This window comes from Ahaetulla prasina, chromosome 1 (assembly GCF_028640845.1).
Source record: "Ahaetulla prasina isolate Xishuangbanna chromosome 1, ASM2864084v1, whole genome shotgun sequence".
Classification (NCBI taxonomy): Eukaryota; Metazoa; Chordata; class Lepidosauria; order Squamata; family Colubridae; genus Ahaetulla; species Ahaetulla prasina.
This window is the reverse complement of record NC_080539.1, coordinates 11,275,021-11,296,079: the sequence shown is the minus strand read 5'-3', so window position 1 is coordinate 11,296,079 and position 21,059 is coordinate 11,275,021. Positions and strand designations below refer to the sequence as shown.

General features: G+C 44.8%; 1 protein-coding gene across 3 annotated transcripts in view; it reads left to right on the top strand.

Annotated features, from left to right (window-relative positions):
* SYNRG (synergin gamma) overlaps window positions 1-15,301 on the top strand; it is a 104,038-nt gene extending 88,737 nt beyond the window's left edge. For all 3 annotated transcript variants that reach the window (XM_058164175.1, XM_058164177.1, XM_058164176.1), the window contains 3 exons: window positions 1,057-1,167; window positions 9,059-9,094; window positions 11,940-15,301. In XM_058164175.1, coding sequence (XP_058020158.1) covers window positions 1,057-1,167; window positions 9,059-9,094; window positions 11,940-12,071 — 279 coding nt within the window. In that variant the 3' untranslated portion in view covers window positions 12,072-15,301. The remainder of the gene's footprint in view (window positions 1-1,056; window positions 1,168-9,058; window positions 9,095-11,939) is intronic.
* Window positions 15,302-21,059: the final 5,758 nt, after the last annotated feature.

Sequence of the window (21,059 nt, the reverse complement as noted above, 5' to 3'; positions counted from 1 at the left end):
AACCACCACTATGTAGGACAAACTGGCAGAACGCATCCGTAAACACCAACAGAAGACCTTTACATTTTTGTAAAATGTAGCTCTGGCTTTAACGGTGGAAATTCCAGCCCTAATTGTGGTCATAAGTCAAGGACTACCTGTATCATCTCATGAAAGAACGAAGTTCAAAGGAAGAACATCTCCTTTATATGCAGGTCTCTCTCAAGACTAAAGTCGGCAGTTCAAGAGTCAAGGGTCTTCAAAGCCCTTCAGAACATCCTAAGCAAACCAAAAGCCCCAGCAGAGAAAACAGGAGTCTTCTACAACAGGAGTCTCCAACCTTGGCAACTTTAAGACTTGTGGACTTCAACTCCCAGAATTCCTCAGCCAGCAAAAGCAAAAGCTGGCTGAGGAATTCTGGGAGTTGAAGTCCACAAGTCTTAAAGTTGCCAAGGTTGGAGATCCCTGTTCTACAACATACAATGTAAGAACTACAACCACCACTATGTAGGACAAACTGGCAGAACTCATCCGTAAACACCAACAGAAGACCTTTACATTTTTGTAAAATGTAGCTCTGGCTTTAACGGTGGAAATTCCAGCCCTAATTGTGGTCATAAGTCAAGGACTACCTGTATCATCTCATGAAAGAACGAAGTTCAAAGGAAGAACATCTCCTTTATATGCAGGTCTCTCTCAAGACTAAAGTCGGCAGTTCAAGATCAAACGAGCAAGTTATGGGCAAGGCCTCTTCCTATTTGAATTTATTTATATTTATTATGATTTTTATAAATAACTCAAGGTGGCAAACACCTACCTCTTCCTATTTTCCTCACAACACCCTGTGAGGTGAATTGATTGATTGACCCCAAATCACCCAGTTTGGCTTTTATGATTAAGGCAGGACTAGAACTCCCGGTTTTTAGCCTGGCACCTTAATCACTAAACTTAAGTGGCTCTCACAATTCCCGCATAGATGCTCCCAGGCAGAAGAGGCTGTTCTAGAATAAAAGTTTGATTGGCTTGTTTCTTTGCTCCCCTGAGAAATGTTAAGATTTTCCTCTTTTCCCCCTGCAGCCTGACGAAAACTCACTGGATTTCTCCTCCTGTATGCTTCGCCCAGGAATTAAAAATGCTCAGGAACTGGCTTGTGGGGTATGCCTCTTAAATGTAAATTCAAGGAGCAAGGCAAGTAGAGCGGCCATTTTCGTCTCTTCTTCTCCCCACTCTGCAATCTCCCTTTTACAATTTTGCTGTCCAGGTTTTATTTTTCCCTCTTCGTTTGCTATGCTCATTTTATAAGGCTTAGTAACTTTTAAGATTAGAAAGAGTGCAGAGAAGAGCAACAAAGATGATTAGGGGACTGGAGGTTAAAACAGGAAGAACGGTTGCAGGAACTGGGTATGTCTAGTTTAATGAAAAGAAGGACTAGGGGAGACATGATAGCAGTCTTCCAATATCTCAGGGGTTGCCACAAAGAAGAGGGAGTCAAACTATTCTCCAAAGCACCTGAGGGTAGAACAAGAAGCAATGGGTGGAAACTAATCAAGGAGAGAAGCAACTTAGAACTAAGGAGAAATTTCCTGACAGTTAAAACAATTAATCAGTGGAACAACATGCATCCAGAAGTTGTCAATGCTCCAACACTGGAAATTTTTAAGAGGTTGGATAAACATTTGTCTGAAGTGATGTAGGGTTTCCTGCCTGGGCAGGGGGTTGGACTAGAAGACCTCCAAGGTCCCTTCCAACTCTGTTGTTATTGTTATTGTGTACTTCAACTCCCAGAATTCCTCAGCAAGCATGTCTGACTAAGGAATTCTGGGAGTTGAAGTCCATAAATCTTAAAGTGGCCAAGAATGGAGACTCCTGTCATAAGAGATTGAACAGTTATGGTCATGGACTGCATTCATACCACTAGCTTATAAATTTAAATAAGTCAAAAGAAATTACACTGGTTGTAGAATTAGCTGGTTTTGAAGGTTTGCACAATACCTCAAACTAAATTAACGAAAAAGCCAGGCTAAACCACCCACAATATAAGCAAGTATTCCACTAACCCAGAGGAGCAGATTGTGTGAATCTTGTGGCCACTAGATTTGTAACCAGCCGGTTGTGTAAACTCAGCCAGAGAACCTTAGCATTGGAAGAGAGACCCTTGAAGTCATCAATCCTAATAAGAATAATATGACCCTATCAAACCTTTCTTACCGTTAGGAAATTTTTTCTGACATTCAGCCAGAATGTGCCTTTCTGTAACTTGAATCCATTGGGGACGCGGTGGCTCAGTGGCTAAGACGCTGAGCTTGTCGATCAAAAAGGTCCGCAGTTCAGCGGTTCGAATCCCTATTGCCGCGTAATGGGGTGAGCTCCCGTTGCTTGTCCCAGCTTCTGCCAACCTAGCAGTTTGAAAGCATGTAAAAAATGCAAGTAGAGAAATAGGGACCACCTTTGGTGGGACAGTAACAGCGTTCCGTGCGCCTTTGGCGTTTAGTCATGCCGGCCACATGACCATGGAGACGTCTTCGGACAGCGCTGGCTCTTCGGCTTTGAAACAGAGATGAGCATCGCCCCCTAGAGTCGGGAATGACTAGCATGTATGTGCGAGGGGAACCTTTGCCTTTACCTTTAACTTGAATCCATTCTTCCTTGTCCTTTACTCTGGAAGAACAGATTGCCGGCTTTTTCCAGATGATCCTTTTGCAAGTCCATTACCTCGGCCATCATTGCTCAAAACCAAACCTATCTATCTCTAGGGATTTAGAAAGCTTTCTGTGCCCAAACGGCTGATCCAGGAAGATCTGTGTACGAACCAAAATGTGCATGTTTTGAATGTTCGGTTTTTGTTACAGACCAAAATGTGATTTTGGAGCAGAAATGGTTTGTAGGGAGGCAAGAGAGGGACAAAAATCCATGGCTGGCAGAAAAGGGAGGGAAGAGGAGGGAAGAGGAGGCAGTAGAAAGATTGTTGCTTTTACTTAATGTTATTTATTTATTTTAACTGATTCTTACATTTTAATCATTGCTTTTATTGTATTTGGTCCACAATTACCTTGCATGAAATGAATGGCCTGGTCAACTTGATAAATAAAATACCATTGATTGATTGAGTGATTGATTCATCCATTCATTCATTCATTCATTCAAATGAGGGCCACTCATTTCATGAATATTTGAATGAATCAATGTATGACTATAGAAGGAAAAGACAGGCCAGTGGGAAATACCACACTGGAAGCTTGTTTGGTAAGTCCTGAGGACCTGCAGCCGAGGTGGTATTCAGCCATTTCGGAGCGGTTCGAGTGAATTGGTAACTCCTGATGATCAGCTGGCCCCGCCCACCCACACCTGCCCTATCCTGTCCTATCTTTCCTTCTTTCTGGCTCAGCTGATTTCCATTCTTCCGCTGTTCTACTTACCGGGGCTGCCTTAGAAGATAAGCAGCTGAGCTTCAAATTGCTGTATTTTGAATGCTGCGTGCAAGCGCGTTAGGCACACAAGTGCGTTAGGCACGCAAGCGCGTTAGGCACACAAGCATGTTAGGCGCATAAGCATGTTAGGCCTGTAAGCGCCTTAGGCACACAAGCACGTTAGGCACACAAGCACATTAGGCACGCAAGTGCGTTAGGCACGCAAGCGTGTTAGGCATGTAAGCGCGTTAGGCACACAAGCGTGTTAGACGCGTAAGCGTGTTAGGCGTGTAAGCGTGTTAGGCACACAAGCACATTAGGCATGCAAGTGCGTTAGGCACGCAAGCGTGTTAGGCATGTAAGCATGTTAGGCGTGTAAGCGCATTAGGCACACAAGCGTGTTAGATGCGTAAGCGTGTTAGGCGTGTAAGCGCGTTAGGCACACAAGCGCGTTAGTCATGTTAGCGCGTTGGGCACACAAGCACGTTAGGCACACAAGCACATTAGGCACGCAAGTGCGTTAGGCATGCAAGCATGTTAGGTGCATAAGCGAGTTGGGCACACAAGCGTGTTAAGCACACAAGCACGTTAGACATGCAAGCGTGTTAGGTGCGCAAGCGCGTTAGGCGCATAAGCGTGAGGCGCGTAAGCGTGTTATGCACACAAGAGTGTTAGGCACACAAGTGCGTTAGGCGCACAAGTGCTCACCGAACTGGTTGTTAAACCGGTTGCATCCCACCACTGACCAGCAGTGGAGAATATTTGTAGCTCAGGGTTGAACTGGTGCTCCCTTGAGCTTGGTACTCAACCAGGTTCAGGTAGCACCAAGGACCCCTTTTATTTATTTATTTATTTATTTTTATACTTTTATACCGCACCATCTCCCGTAGGACTCAGGGCGGCTCACAGGTATATTAAAATACAACAATAATAAATAAGCAATATTAAAACCCAATTAAAACAAAATATTTCAATCGCCAAATAACTAAAACGGTAAAAACCGGTTAAAACCCATTAAAATTAACTAAAATATTTTATTCTTAGGCTAGTCCAGCTCGTTGAAATAATAAAGTCTTCAGTTCATGTCTGAAGGTCCGGAGGTCTGGGAGTTGCCGTAACCCTGGAGGAAGCTCGTTCCACAGGGCCGGTGCTGCCACAGAGAAGGCCCTCCCCCTGGGGGTCGCCAACCTACATTGCTTGGTCGACGGCACCCGGAGGAGGCCCGCCCTGTGGGAGCGCACCGGTCGTTGGGAGGCTATCGGCGGCAGGAGGCGGTCTCGTAGGTACCCCGGTCCTAAGCCATGGAGCGCTTTAAAGATGATGACCAAAACCTTGAATTGCACCCGGAAGGCTACCGGCAGCCAGTGCAGGCCGCGCAGGATAGGTGTTATATGGGAGCAACGCGGTGCTCCCTCTATCACCCGCGCGTCCGCATTCTGGACTAACTGGAGCCTCCTGGTGCTCTTCAAGGGGAGCCCCATGTAGAGAGCCAATGCCAATTCTTGATGAGACCATCACAGTGAGGAGGGGATACAGTAGACCAGGATGGTGGGCAAGCTCAAGGCAGTGGACGGGCTGGTGAGAATTACTGCAATGGGATATCAGCAGTGGCAAAGAAAGAAGGGAAAGCAAAGCAGAGGCAGAGCAAGACGCAACGGATGGAAACTAATCAAGGAGAGAAGCAACCTAGAACTAAAGAGAAATTTCCTGACAGGGAGAACCATTCATCAGGGGAACAACTCGCCTCCAGAAGTTGTGGGTGCTCCAACACTGGAGGTTTTTAAAAAGAGATTGGAGAACTGTTCCTGCTTGAGCAGGGAGGTGGACTGGAAGACCTCCAGGGACCCTTCCATTCTCTGTCCGTGATAGGCAGTCTGGTGCCCAGGCTCTGCCAATGGAAGGGGGCCTGCATATCAGCCCTGCCCCAGCCTCATATTAAAAAAATATATATCATGTCAGAAACTTCGCAGATTTTGGTTCGCAGAACCAAAACCAGAACATCCCAAGTATCGCTTCTGCCAAACCAAGACAGATCCGAAAGAGTTGGCAGAAATTTGGAATATTATTTCTTTGTAGGTTCTTCGAACCAAAATACATTCCTGTTTCATGTACATCCCTCTTCACATTTTCTGTTCGCGAGGTTGAAGTTTCCATCCTCTGATTATCCTCCCCTGTGCTTGTTTGCCGTTGTTTTAAATTTTTTTCCAGAATCTTTCTTTGAAATGAAGTTCCCCAAACCGGACCCAATCTGCAGAATGGCACAATGGCAAAATATAGCAAAACGTTCACTGTCTATCATTTGGAAATGACATTATTGATGCAGACTGAAAATTGCTTTGGCCATTTTAGCAGTCACAGTAACACTGCTAACTTATATTCAGTTTGTCCAGCTCTCATAAATCAATGTTTCTCAACCGGGGCAGCATGAAGAAGATATGTGGACTTCAACTCCCAAAATTCCCAGCTGACAACATTCTGGGAGTTGTAGTCCATATATCTTCAAGTTGCCAAGGATGAAAAATACTGACATAAAGCATTACCAAGCCAGGTTTCCCCCATCCTGCAGTTTATATATTTGATTTCTTTTCCTAATTTCTGAAGAATTACCCATTGGTCTTTATTAAAATTCATAAAATGTTGAAAATGTTATTTTCAATCTGTTTCTCAACCCTCAAACTATTTATTTGTGTTTTCTATTATAGTAGTCAACCTACTCAATTTCTGCAGTTAGATTTAAGCATTCCCTCCATCTTTTCTTTCAAGTCATTATTGAAAATTTTGTAAAGTAGCAGATCCAGGATTGGACCTTGTAGCCCAATCCTTAAATCATTTTCTAGGTTCACAAGGAACAATTAAAAATTCTTTTGGAACATGATTTTCAAACCAGCTATGGAATCATTTAATACAATAGTCCCCAATCTTTCTGGCTCCACAGACCGACCGCAATGATAGGGTTGGGCAGGGATCAGGGGTGGGATTCTACCAGTGGTGAAATGTAAAATTTGTTACTACCGGTTCTGTGGGCGTGGCTTGGTGGGGAAGGTAATGTGACTGGGTGGGCGTGGCCAACTTTTTTTTTTTTTTACTTTTAAAAGCATTTTTTCTACAACCTCTTCGGCCGAAGAGGTTGTTAAAAAAATGCTTTTAAATGGCTCTGATGATCCCAGCTGAGTTGCCTGATGGTCAGAGGCTTTTGTTTTCTTTTAAAAGCATTTTTTTTGCCTTTAAAAGAAAAAAAAGCCTCTGAGGATCAGGCAACTCAGTTGGGATCATCAGAAGAGCCTCTTTCTGCTGAAGAGATTGTAAAAAAATGCTTTTAAAAGCCTCTGACGATCCCAGCTGAGTTGCCTGATCATCAGAGGCTTTTTTTTTTACTTTTAAAAGCATTTTTTTAGGCTGAAGAAAAAATGCTTTTAAAAGTAAAAAAAAACTCTGTTGATCACACGGCTCAGCTGAGAATCGGGGGGGGCAGGGAACCATCCGCCACCATCGCTACCAAATGGGGCGATCCGGTCTGAACCGGGAGCATTTCACCCCTGGATTCTACCGGTTCAGGTGAACCGGTAGTTCTGACGATCAGGTCAGCCTGCCCAACCGCCCCTCCACTTTATTTACGTTTATCTTCTCAGCTGATTGGCGCGGCAGAGCCGATTGCCGCGCCTCAGCTGTGTTACTCCCAAGTGGTAACACAGAAAGTTAGTATTTGTAAAACTGTGCAGGCAAAGTGCGTGATCACCGAACCGGTTGTTAAACCAGCAGCATCCCACCACTGGCGCGGATGGTTTTGCACACACAGCCACGCATGTGCAAATGAAGCTTCATGAGCTCGCTCCCCACTTCCGTGCCCCAGTTCCCAACAGGCAGTCAATCCACAGCCCGTGGGGTTGGGGAACCCTGACTTAACAGACTTGCCTTCTAACCCGTACTTGAATATCTTGCTAATGTGAATGTTTTAAGGTTCTTTGTCAAATGAATTGCTAAGTCAAGGTATACTATGTTCACAGCATTCCCACTGTCTATTTTAGGATGTTTGTTATCTGAGTAAACCATGAAATGAGATTACTCTGGGAAGCCTTGTCAAATTTGTCCTTTGGGACATCAGGCATTTCTTTCAAACTAGCCAAGTTCTAGCAAACTTCTCACTGGTTAGATCAAGGGTAGTCAACCTTTTTATACCTACCGCCCACTTTTGTATCTCTGTTAGTAGTAAAATTTTCTAACCTCCCACTGGTTCCACAGTAATGGTGATTTATAAAGTAGGTTGGCGGGGTGGTGGCGCCGGCTACTAGCTCTGCTTGTCTGTTACAGCTGGGTGGTGTGGGGGGAGTTGCGCAAGCTATTAAGAGCCTGGGACGAGGTTCTTTTGTTTGCACTCACACTATAGCGCCATTTAGTTTCACTTGCGTAACGTGAACTAAACTTATGCGCAGGTGATACAAATAGTATATTTTCAGAAATTTAAATTGTCACGGGGAATTTTATGAAAACCTAATGAAAATGTTTTTAAATAATGCTATGAATTTTTTTGAAAAAGTCAATTAAATTAAAAAAAAGGAAAGTGCTTCAGTATCAGATAAAACCCCTACCGCCCACCATGAAAGCTGGAATGGCCACTAGTGGGCGGTAGGGACCAGGTTGACTACCTCTGGGTTAGATGATCTTAGAAGTGTTGTAGAATGGGAAGGATTTTTATTTATTTATTTACAGAAATTCCACGTAGGGACGGCTTCTCAGAAAATTTCCAGTGTTGGAAGACGGCTTCCAACACTGGAAATTTTTAAGAAGAGATTGGATAACCATTTGTCTGAAGTGGTGTAGGGTTTTTATTTATTTATTTATTTTATTTATTTATTTATTTGATTTTTATACCGCCCTTCTCCCGAAGGACTCAGGGCGGTGTACAGGCAAAAATAAAACAGATAATACAATATAATACAATTTCCTGCCTGGGCAGGAGGGTCGAACTAGAAGACCTCCTAGGTCCCTTCCAACTCTGTTATTCTATTCTATTCTATTCTATTCTAATCTATTCTATTCTATTCTATTCTATTCTATTCTATTCTATTCTATTCTATTCTATTCCATTCCATTCCTATTCCTATTCCATTCCTATTCTATTCTATTCTATTCTATTCTATTCTATTCCATTCCTATTCCATTCCTATTCCTATTCTATTCTATTCTATTCTATTCTATTCTATTCTATTCTATTCTATTCTATTCCATTCCATTCCTATTCCTATTCCTATTCCTATTCCATTCCTATTCCTATTCCACTCCATTCTAATTCTATTCTATTCTATTCTATTCTGTTCTGTTCTGTTCTGTTCTGTTCTGTTCTGTTCTGTTCTGTTCTGTTCTGTTCTGTTCCGTTCCGTTCCGTTCCATTCCATTTCTATTCCTATTCCTATTCCACTCCATTCTAATTCTATTCTATTCTATTCTATTCTATATGGAGGCTGTGGAATTTCCTCAGTGATTGTAGGATAAAGCTGACATCCATGGAGATTAGGCTAGGCTCTGCTTATCTGCTTAGCAAGGCAGGATGAAAGGAAGTCCAAATCTTGAACCATTGATGGGATGAAGGGTCACGGCATGGAGCAGAGAACCCAGCTCCTGTCTTTTGGCAATGTTGTTGCTGACATTTCTTTTGGTTTCGACATTGTTTTCAGAAAGAAGAAATGCCCCTGGAAGAGCATCCTAGAGAAGTACGAATTCACAAACCTTGACTGGTTTGTCCTCCCCTCACACTCTCTCTCTCTCTCTCTCTCTCTCTCTCTCTCTCTCTTTTTTTTTAAACTGTGTGTCCCAAACAAGACGTGTCGGCATAGCTTTGGGCCATTGTTCTCCAACCGCAATCTCTGTGACACTCCCGCCCCCTTTTTTCCGCTAACCTTTTGATTTTAGTCGACTAACACAGCACTACCCAAGTCGAAGGACCTCCTTCCTCTTGGCCTTGTCAGCATGCTGGTTGTTTGTGAGTCGCTTGCTTTGTGCTGGTGTCCCTCGTGTGTGGTGACTGTTGAGTTGTCAAGTCATTCTGTAGTTTGTATTATTGGTTCTTATGTGTCTAAAGAAGTTCTGAACTCCGTGGTGGCTCCTTATAAGACAGAGAAGACTGGATAGAACCTTCTGATTCTTATTTTTTGGGGGGGCTTCTTCTTTAAGAATCTAAATTCTCAGTACCTTGTTCTTGCACTGGTTCTGTTGCCCTTTATAGGTCGTCCTCGACTTACGACTGGTCACTCAGCAACCATTTGAAGTTACAGTAGATTTACCTTTGGGCCATGGGTCTCCAACCTTGGCCACTTTAAGACTTGTGGACTTCAACGCTCAGAATTCCTCAGCCAGCTTTGCTGGCTGAGGAATTCTGGGAGTTGAAGTCCACAAGTCTTAAAGTAGCCAAGGTTGGAGACCCCTGCTTTGGTCTATAGGAAGTCCTTGACTTACAGCCATTCATTTAGTGATCATTCAAAGTTACGCCGATGCTGAAATAAAGTGACTTACGACCATTTTTCACTCTTACGGCCATCGCATCATTCCCGTGGTCACGTGATCCAACTTCCGACATTTTCACACACGTATGGCATGTATTGAAAGGGACGCAGTGGCTCAGGGGCTAAGACACCGAGCTTGTCGATCGAAAAGTCGGCAGTTCAGTGGTTTGAAACCCTAGTGCCGCGTAATGGGGTGAGATCCCGTTACTTGTCCCAACTTCTGCCAACCTAGCAGTTCGAAAGCACGTAAAAAATGCAAGTAGAAAAATAGGGACCACCTTTTTTTTTATTATTTATTTATTTACATTTATATCCCGCCCTTCTCCGAAGACTCAGGGAGGCTTACAGTGTGTAAGGCAATAGTCTCATTCTATTTGTATATTTACAAAGTCAACTTATTGCCCCCCCAACAATCTGGGTCCTCATTTTACCTACCTTATAAAAGATGGAAGGCTGAGTCAACCTTGGACCTGGTGGGACTAAAACCTGCAGTAATTGCAGGCAGCTGTGTTTTAATAACAGGCTTCTTACAGCCTGAGCCACACCGCAGCCCTTTGGTGGGAAGGGAACAGCGTTCCGTGCGTCTTCGGCATTGGGTCATGCCGGCCATATGACCACGTGCAAGACGTCTTCAGACAATGCTGGCTCTTCAATTTGAAACGGAGATAAGTCGAGGACTACCTGTCCCTAGAAGCCAGATTCAAAGTCCCAGTACCTGAACATGCTTATTCACCCAACCCTGAGACATCCCACCAGTTTTTCTGGTCTTGTTCCATTTTGGCAGAGGATAGATAACCGGGCAATCAATAAAAACATCCTGCCCTTGTCAGGATTATGAAAGTACGTCTTGCATGGTGGACTAGACAGCAAGATTAAAATTGTACGTGGAAAACTATAGAAATGGAAAGAACTTTGCCCGACAGCAAGAAACTGAAAAAATTGCAGGGCGGTGATGAGAGTTTCGAACAGGGGTGTCAAACACAAAGCCTGTGGGCCGGATCTGGCTCATGGGGTGCTTAGATCTGGCCCGCAGGGCCATCCTGGAAACAGCGAAGGATCGGCCTGCACTGCCTCTGCCAGCGGCCCTCCCAAGCTCCCTTTTCACTGGCAGAGGGTTGCAAGAGGCCGTGGCAGCCGGAAATGAAACTCAGGAGCCCATTTTCACTGGTAGGACTCTGGGGCCACCACAGGCGCCCCCAACAGGAGTGACGTCGAGCTGGCCATGCCCACTTTGGGCCCTCAGGTTAAACACAACCCTGATGCAGCCCTGAATGAAGTTGAGTTTGACACCCCTGGTTTAGAGTCACCAGGAAGAAATTCCTGTCTGGTAGCTCATTTCACTTTATTTCACCATCCCAGGACACACTGCCACCGCCTGTAAACACATGTGGGTTGCTAAGCACCCGGATTTTGATCACATGATTGTGGAGAGGATGCCATGGTCATTAAGTGGTGAGAACTGCTTGTTAAGTCACCTTTTTCAGCACCGTTGTAACTCTCGAACGGTTGGTAAATCGTTGTAAATCGAGGACAACCTGCATTTAATAGAGCAGGGGTCTCCAACCTTGGTCCCTTTAAGACTTGTGGACTTCAACTCCCAGAGTCCCTCAGCCAGCAAAGCTGGCTGAGGGACTCTGGGAATTGAAGTCCACAAGTTTTAAAGGGACCAAGGTTGGAGACCCCTGTAATAGACTATCCCTAGATTCAACCTGGATTACGCACCACTGCAATTTGCAACCCGATTAGACCAGCATTTTCCAAATCCTTGACCCACTTCGAAGACGCGTGGCCTTCAAATCCCATAATTCTTACCAATGGCTACCCTAGCTGTGGAATTCTGGGATTTGAAGTTTCCACATCTGGAAGTGGTGGCCACAGTTAGGAAAAACTAGGTTAGTTAGACGCCTTTCTCAAGAGTGCCTGGATAGGAAGTTTGGAAAGCGCACCTGGTGCCCCAAAGCAGTCGACCTTTCCTTTTCCTTCCTTCGACGTTAAAGATAACAAACACACCATGAGGTGTTTCTCACGCTGTGTTCTTGCTTTCCTTCCTCTCTAGGCCTTCAACTCCGAGACGGACAGCTTCAAACTTGCTTACGGAGGGCATCAATACCACGCCAGCTGTGCTAACTTCTGGATCAATTGCGTGGAGCCCAAACCTCCAGGCCTTCTGTTGCCCGACCTCCTTTAAGCAGACTGTTCTGGGCCAGCCTTTGGTCTTAAATTCCCAAAAGGAGGGAGGAAACCAGGCTTCTGAGGAGCCAACGTGAAACGGTGCTGGTGCTTTCGGGCGCTTTGAAAACATTCATCCTTCGACTAGCTCACGGGGAAGGGTAAATGCCACTGGTACATTTTTAATCTGCAAGAGCCTCACCTTGGCAAGGATTTGGCGATACACCCTAATATTTTTTTTGGGGGGGGGGGGGATTTTGCACTAAGGCACAAATGCCTTCCTGAGCAGAACTGGACTCATGCCGCCTTTCGGATGTGGCAAAGTGCTGTTGTTTTTATGTCGAAGCGCGTGATAGTTTCCACAAAGGAGTAACTTGGGTTTCAAACATTTCCAAGGCCCGAAAGGATGAGTCCTCCGTTCGCTTTTTAGCATGCACACCCTTTTGAAAGAACCCCCGTAGTTTTTCCTTCATTTTCCCCCAAAAAGGAACTTTCCGCTTTGCAGGTTTCCTAAAATTTTTATCATTGCTCGTCCTAAAAGGATCCCTTTTAAAGAAATCCCCCCAAAGGGACATAAACACCTGTACTGACACACCTGTTCATCCCCATCTGTACCAATCTCTCCCCACCCAATCAAGACCCCCCACACACACCCCCAAGTTAGGTGACAAGATCCGGTTATATTTGACTGAATGCAAATTGTCCTTCCAACCTTAAAACTCCTTTTCAGAACTATTGTTTTTGGGACGCAGGCCATAGAAGGGTCCTGACACTTTCAAACGAGTTTACATTTACTATAACGCGGTCTTTTCAGTTGGCCTCATGGTTTTACAGCAGAAAAAGTGCAAATGGGAAAAGTGGATAGTGGAATCTTCTACTTCAGGAGTGTGGAACCTTGTCAACTTGAAGACTCCTGGACTTCAACTCCCAGAATTCCCCAGCCGGCTGGGGAATTCTGGGAGTTGAAGTTCAGAAGTCTTCAAGTCGAACAAGGTTCGACACCTCCGTTCCAGGTATATGCTTTCTTTTTAATGGCGTTAACACCCTACGGGTTTGTTAGCAGCCAAACAGGATTGGCAGAGAGTACTCATCCTGCAAATGTATTGTGATGGAAACTCTTTTGAAGACCCGTCAGATTGTAGAGGCCTCTTTGCTCCCCTTCTAAGCAGAAGTTGGTATTTTGATTGCCACTGAGACAGGACTGTGATCAAAGAGGGGTAGGAGGAGGGGGGGGACGCGGCTGTTGCAAAACAAAAACACACAGCCTCTTTTTCGCCTTCCCTTTTTTCAGCAGTTTGAACGGAGCCTTTTTTTTTAAAACCTCAGGTTTAACGATGGTAATTATAGCCCTGGACCATGACTCATTGCTCCCTGATTAGAAATGAGCTCTACAGGTTGTAAATGCTTTTGATCCGAGGTGTTGGGCAGAGATAAACTCTGCATCTTTCGTCTTCTCTATTTGACGTGAAGTCATAGCTGGCGAAACCCGTTCTCTGTCGACCCAAAACGTGCATCGGCCAAACTCAACGAGTTAATCTGGCTGCTACCGCAGTTGGCAACTGTGATGATTTTCCCCCCCCTATTCTCTGCTTAGTGGGAGTTTTCTCTGCAGGTGGCTCTGAAAGAGGCCTCCCGCAATGTCTCAGGAGGACGGCTTTTTTCCCAACGTGAGAATAGAATTTGCAGAAACAGCCTCTTGGGCTGGTGCATGGTGGCCAGATCTCTCAAGGTGCAGGAGTGTTTTAGGAGACCCCTGGAATGGGGTGCAAGTCTAGGTATCCCCAGTGCAGAGCAAAGGCCTGGCAATCAAAGATATCTTCCCCCGTCCCCGCACACACATATATGCACACAGCCCCCACGGGTTATAAAAACAGGAAAAGTCAAACGAGCAAGTAAGGAAGGCAGGAAGAGATGGCAGCATGTGATTGCATTCACCCCTGCAATACTGTTTTTCTTTCCTTCTCTCTCCCTGCTTCTTTCCTTTCTTTCCTTCCTTCCTTTCTTTTTCTTTCTTTCTTTTTCCTTTCCTTCCTTTCTTTTTCTTCCTTTCCTTCCTTCCTTTTCTCTTCCTTTCCTTTTTTCTTGCCTTCCTTTCCTCTTTTCCTACCTTTTCTTCCTTCCTTCCTTCCTTTCTTCCCTCCCTCCCTTTCTTTTTCCTTCCTTTCTTCCCCTTTTTCTTCCTTTCCTTCCTTCCTTTTCTCTTCCTTTCCTTCTTCCTTGCCTTCATTTCCTCTTTTCCTTTCCTTTCCTTCCTTCCTTCCTCCCTCCCTTCCTTCCTTCCTTCCTTCCTTCCTTCCTGTACTGGCCATAAGCCGATCAAGAATCTCTTTCTCCAGTTCATTTCCACGTGGTTGGATATTTACCAGGCTTGGTTGGAGATAGAGGTTCTCTAAGCCGCTTGGGCTTTGCATTCAGGCTACAGGCTTCTCATTTGGCATCTGGGCTCCTCCTCCTCCTGCGGTGGCCACAGCCACAGTTCCCAAAGCAAAAAGGACGCCATCTTTTATGTCAGGGGTCTCCAACCTTGGTCCCTTTAAGACTTGTGGACTTCTTAAAGGGACCAAGGTTGGAGAGCCCTGTTTTATGTAATAAAACCCTCATTCTCCTTAAGGTCACATCATTGAGTTTTGCTTCACCGTGATAAATCTCTGCAGAGTATGATCAACTTCCCTGTATGTAGACCAGCGTTCCTCAACCATGGGAGCTTGAAGACGGGTGGACTTGATCATAAACGGGCAGAGTTTTTCTCAAATATGACAACTTCAAGCAAGGCTGGCTGGGGAATTCTGGGAGTTGGAAATCCACCCATCTTTAAGCCGCCAAGATTGCGAGACATCGACGTAGACCCCAAATCCCAAGCTTTTCTGCAAAACCTCAAAGCCAAATCTCTCCTGCCTCCCAAAATGTCAACCCTCAACGATGGTGGAACCACATCGCCGCCACACCCGTTAGCCACCCTTGGAGACCGAAAACAATAAAGCACGCCTCAGCTGGAATTGATCATCTTTCTAATCAAATGTGGTGACTCAGATTCTTGCTTGGCTCTGTAGGACAGAGAGTCCTCTGAAATTTCTCGCCACTGAGCCGTCACCCATCCCGCCCCTTCAAGGCATCCACGACTACATCCTGACGGGTTCAGTCAGGTGATAAAGATGGGCCTTCAAAACGCTGAGGGAAATCGGTGACGTGTCTCTTTTGAGTTCAGGGGTTGGCAGATCTAAGCAGCTTATTATTCCAGCCAGGGGGGGGGGGGAATAATAGCTCCAGGTTTACTGAAATGTACCAATTTGTAGCTAAATGGGGGAAGGAGGGGGTTGCAATAAATGCATTTTTTTTCCCCCAGAAGAGCATTTCTCTGTAACTGAGAAAAGGTGAAGCTGGTTTGAATCGTAGCTGCGATGATCAATAATAAGGCTGTTTTAAGTTGGTCTTTGATTTCTAGCAAAGAATGAAAATTTCTTCTAGGTCAGTGTTTTTTTTTTTCCTTTCAAACTTGAGCACTTCAAGATAGGTGGACTTCAACTCCCAGAATTCCCCAGCCAGCCATGGCTGGCTGGGGAATTCTGGGAGTTAAAGTCCACCATCTTAAAATGCCCCAAGTTTGAAAAGCATTAACCCAAGTTATGGCCTGTACGAACAAAAAGAGACGGCCACAAGACCTGGGATGTTCCAATTGCACATTTTTTGAAACTGTGGTTGTGCGAAAGTCCCACGCAGGTAACCGGGAGATAAAACCTGCCCAGTCGCTTTCATGATTCGTAGCAAAACATCTCCCAAAGAAAAACAAAACATCTCCCAAAACAAAAATATAAAAAAAAGGTGATGGATATAATAGAACAAAACACTTTCCTTCTTTTGTTTGGAGAGATTGCAAAAACCCCTCCACCCTCAATTTTTCCCCCCCAAACTGTTGCACTCGACCAGGCCTCCTCTATTAACACAGCTTCTCTCATTCACTTGCTTTGGTAGCTAAGCGCCCCCCCCCTCTTCCACTCCTGTGTCCTTGGAAACTGTATCCAAGGTTACGGTGTTTCCGCATATTATATTACTGCTTTCTTTCTTTTCTTTTCTTTTCTTTTTTTTTTTGCCTTGCTTCAAATCCAGGTTTGCAGCTGGGAGAAGAGTGGCTTGGTTTTCTTTTGTGGGTTTCTTAAACCCGGCGTCTGTTGTTGTACTTTTACCAAATTATTTTGCTTAAACACGCTCCCCTTTTGGGGTGAAGGAAGCAAAAGACCCCCTCAAACTACGGTGAGTGCTTGCTTCCCCACCCCACCCCCAGTTATGTGTTTCCTGCCCTGTTTACAATCCATGTTTAAACTCCCATCAATCCTTTCCATCCATCCATCCATTTCTCTGCACCGCTGTTCCCCAAATTTCCTCGACTTGATCCGAACCCCAACCTAATTCCTTAAATCTGTACTTTGACCACACGAGTCGGATGTGTTTGTTGTATCCTAATTTTTTTTGTGTGGGGGGGGGGGGAACAAGCCAGTTTTAAGCCCTCAGATACATTCCTGTGTTTAAGGACAAGCGTCGTATTGGATCATTAGTCTTCCTTCTTCCCGACTTTGAAGGCTAGAAAAGGGGTACCGAACCCCGATGGCCTTCAGTCCGCACGAGAAGGCCAGCTCTTTAGGAACGAACACATTTCCCGTGTATTGTCCACCTTCTTGGCTGATGTCGATGCCTTGTGGGCCTTCCACAAGGCATTGACAGATTCTATATTGACAGAAATCTCTTAGCAGATTTCCTTCCATTTCTGCTGTAGAAGTGGGAGAAGGCAGCCTTAATACTGACCCTACTAGAAAAACAGCTGAGCTTTTTGGCATTGAAATCCATGCCATTCAGAGCAAGGCAAGAAACTATATAAATTCACGGACTCCTTGTTCATCTTAAAGTTGGCTTACGTTGGGTCGATCTCCCCCCCCTCCCATTTTCTCACATGTTTCGGGATTTCCAACCCATTGGGTAAATACTGAGCCAAAAGAAAGAAATAAAATGCTTCCTTAGCCAGCCTTATAGCAAATACAGAACGTCCCCCCGCCCCACCAAAAAGAGAGAGAGACAAGAAACGTCAAACTCCCTGTATATCCAGTTCTAGCCACTGCGTGCAAATAGCATCGCTGTGGAATTCATGGATGTCTCTACCCCACCTTCCCTAAAGCAGATTGAAATAAAGCTGCTATTTGTGTTCAATCTGTAGAGATCGGAGTTCCCTGCTCTTGTTATTCGGTTTTCTATTTGGTGACACTTTTTTTTTTATATATTTAAACTTGCTTGAAAAGACCGGCTGCATCTCAATGCTTTTTAAAGCGTCTGTTCCTTTGGTGGCCGTCTCGGATGGCCTCCAAAACGGTGTTTTGTGGTTGGCATGCTTGTGATGTGAAATGTCTCGCTTGACTTTGCTATGCGGTGGTGTTGATACTTTTAAAAACCCCGGGAATGATTGTTTTATTTATAACTATTTATATACACATACACGGACCCATAGAAACAAAATGCAGACACACGCAGAGGGACATACACTCTCCTTCATAATCTATACGCTGTATCGATTCCTGTTAAATTTTCTGACCCTTAATAAAGCACCATTTCCTCTCTCGCTCGCTCTCTGTGTCTTCTCCTTCGTCTCCTTCACGGTTGGTGAGCTGCTGGAAGAGAAGTCGATGGTGGCACTTAGCCAAACATAACCTCCTTGGATGGTGATAGTCTGCATCTTGAATAACAGGTGGTGGAATCAAAGAACAAGAAGCTTGTATTTTTTTAAACTCTTTCAAAAGCATTGGATCTCCAATTTGGGTTTTTGTCGCCTGCTCTATGCCATCCTATTTAGGCATGTTTTTGAACCCGGGCACATGTGCAAAAGGTACATACGCCAGCAAAGCAGGGGTGAAATGCTCCTGGTTTGGACCGGATCGCCCGATCCGGTAGTGATGGCGGCGGATGGTTCGGAGAACCAGTAGCAAAAATCCCTGCCCCTCCCCCTTCCACCCGCAAGCCCAGCTGAGCCGCGTGATCATCAGAGGTTTTTTTTTACTTTTAAAAGCATTTTTTAAAAGTAAAAAAAAAAGCCTCTGATGATCGTACGGCTCAGTTGGGATTGTCAGAACCTTTTCAAAAGTTCAACCTCTTCGGCCGAAGAGGCTGTAAAAAAATGCTTTTAAAGGGTTCTGGTGATCAAGCAACTCAGCTGGGATCGTCAGAACCCTTTAAAAGCATTTTTTCTACAACCTCTGGCTGAAGAGGCTGTAAAATAAATGCTTGTAAAGGGTTCTGGCGATCAGGCAACTCAGCTGGGATTGTCAGAACCCTTTCAAAGCATTTTTTTTATAACCTTCGGCCAAAGAGGCTGAAAAGAAATTGGTTTTAAAGGGTTCATGAGAACCCTTTAAAAACATTTTTTCTACAACCACTTTAGCCAAAGAGGCTGTAAAAAAATGCTTTTAAAAGTAAAAAAAAAAAAGTGGCCATGCCCACCCAGTCACATTAACCCCAACACCACCACCAAGCCACACCCACTGGTGGTAACCAATTTTACATTTCACCCCTGCAGCAAAGAATGTGCACAGAAAGCCAGGCGCATGTGTGGATAGGGTGCATGAGCTCACATTTGCAAACAGGTAGGGAAAGTAAGAATACCACCCCTACCACAACCAAGCCAGTTGATGGAGTGGTGATGGTTCAGGTTAGAAACCAGGAGAAGATGAGTTTTAGTCTTGCCTTGCATAACATTCCAAATAATGCACCCAACAAAAGCAAAACTCCGAGGCTAGTAGATTTCCCCAGAGAACATGTTTATGGATGCATCAAATCGGCACAGCTAGTAGAAACCAACTCTAAACTTTCCCGCGGTTTCAGCCTAGTTAAAAGTGCATAGGTTTCCCTCCCCGAATATTACTGATCACATTGTCCAATAAAGTAGTTTGTTGGTTCCTTGGCTCACACTCTGCTTCCTCCAACAGCCACCTGTTGGCACGATCTTGGTTCCCGCAAGAAAGTTTTGTTTTGTTTTGTCTATTAGTGGGCTATCTACCCCCTTCCTTCCCAGAGTTTGTGGCAACTATGAGGCTGCAGAAAATGGTTCAGCCGAGTTGGCTTCAGAATTGACACCTTCTGCATGAAGCCAGCTGGGTAACCTTTGCCCAGGCAAGTTTGATTTAGACTTACGCACAACTGTGGCATTGACACACCTACATGCAAAGGGATTGATGGGTAAGCATGGATCAAGGTTCTCCAAGCTTGGCAACTTTAAGACTGGTGGATATTAACTCCCAGAATTCCTCAGCCAGCCATGTTGGGTGTTGAAGCCTACAACTCTTCAAAGCTGTGTTGCCAACCACCCAAAATATGGTCACAGGACTGCAAGAGGGTGGGGCGACCATCAAAACTTTGAATGCAGCTCATAAATCTCCTTTTTCTAGGTAGATCATAAATTCGAATGGTTGCTAAGCGACCAGTCATAAGTCAAAAACTACCTGTACTTTCCCTTTTTTTTCCTCTCTCCCTTCTGAAGCCAGACCATATGGAATTTTCTTTCTCCCAAGCTCCAGCTTATGGTGATCAACAATTTTTTTGTTGTTGTTTACATTTATACCCCGCCCTTCTCCGAAGACTCAGGGCGGCTTACAATGTATAAGGCAATAGTCTCATTCTATTTGTATATTTTTTTACAAAGTCAACTTATTGCCCCCCCAACAATCTGGGTCCTCATTTTACCTACCTTATAAAGGATGGAAGGCTGAGTCAACCTTGGGCCGGGCTCGAACCTGCAGTAATTGCAGGCTCTGTGTTCTAATAACAGGCTTCTCTACTGCCTGAGTTATCCCGGCCCCTTGTGCATATAGCACTTGTGCATATAGCATAAAAATGTATAACTCAAGAGTTGCCCACCTGCCATTAGATTGAAAATCTCTGCTCATGTCCCAAATTTCCTACAAAGTCACATTTTTGTCCCTCTTCCGTACAACTCCCTTGTGCTAAAGACAATTTAGCATATAGATTACCAATAAAAGGGCCGTGGTGGCTCAGGCTGTAAGATAGCCTGCTTTTAAAACACAGCTGCCTGCAATTACTGCAGGCTCGAATCCCACCAGGCCCAAGGTTGACTCAGCCTTCCATCCTTTATAAGGTAGGTAAAATGAGGACCCAGATTGTTGGGGGGGGCAATAAGTTGACTTTGTAAATATACAAATAGAATGAGACTATTGCCTTACACACTGTAAGCCTCCCTGAGTCTTCGGAGAAGGGCGGGATATAAATGTAAATTTAAATTTTTTTTTGAAATGATCAGTTTCACTGCTGGATCCTGTACAGCACTGTTTCTCAACCTTGATAGCTTTAAGATGTGTGGGGAATTCTGGGAATTGGGAGTCCAGATACTGTACAATTGCTAAGGTTGAGAAACACCGCTGTACAGTATTTGCATATTCAGGTTTCTTAGTTGGAATCTGCAAAAAACTTTATCCCTAAATACACATTCAAATTTGCAGACAGCTGCTTGGTTCCATTTTGAATCATACAGGGGTTGTGCCAGCTTTTGTTCACCGAAACTGTCAAAATGTACAATTATTCTAAGGGCATCAAAATTTCTTCAGGCAACTGGAAAGGTTGAGTTTCTGAAGCTGTCTCCTCCTGCCCCATAAGCACTTGAAACTTGCTGCTCAACCGCTAAATTACAAGAATCTATTGCAAATCTACCCGTGTTTCCCTGAAAATAAGACCCAGTTTTATTTTCTTTTGGGCTCCAAAATAAACACTAGGGCTTATTTTCAGGAGATGTCTTATTTTTTTCCCATGTATGGGACGCCCACTTCTGCTTCCTCGCGGTGGGGGCAGGCCACACTGCCGCCATGAGGCAGTGGGAGGAGGAGCTGCCCCACCCCGCACTGACTTACCTCTGTGCCCCCGCAGCCAGGCCACTCACACCTGCCTCATCTCGTTGTTGCAGCTCCAGCAGTCCTGTCCAGCAGGATTCCATGTGGCCACCGGCCCACTTCTGCTTGCTTGC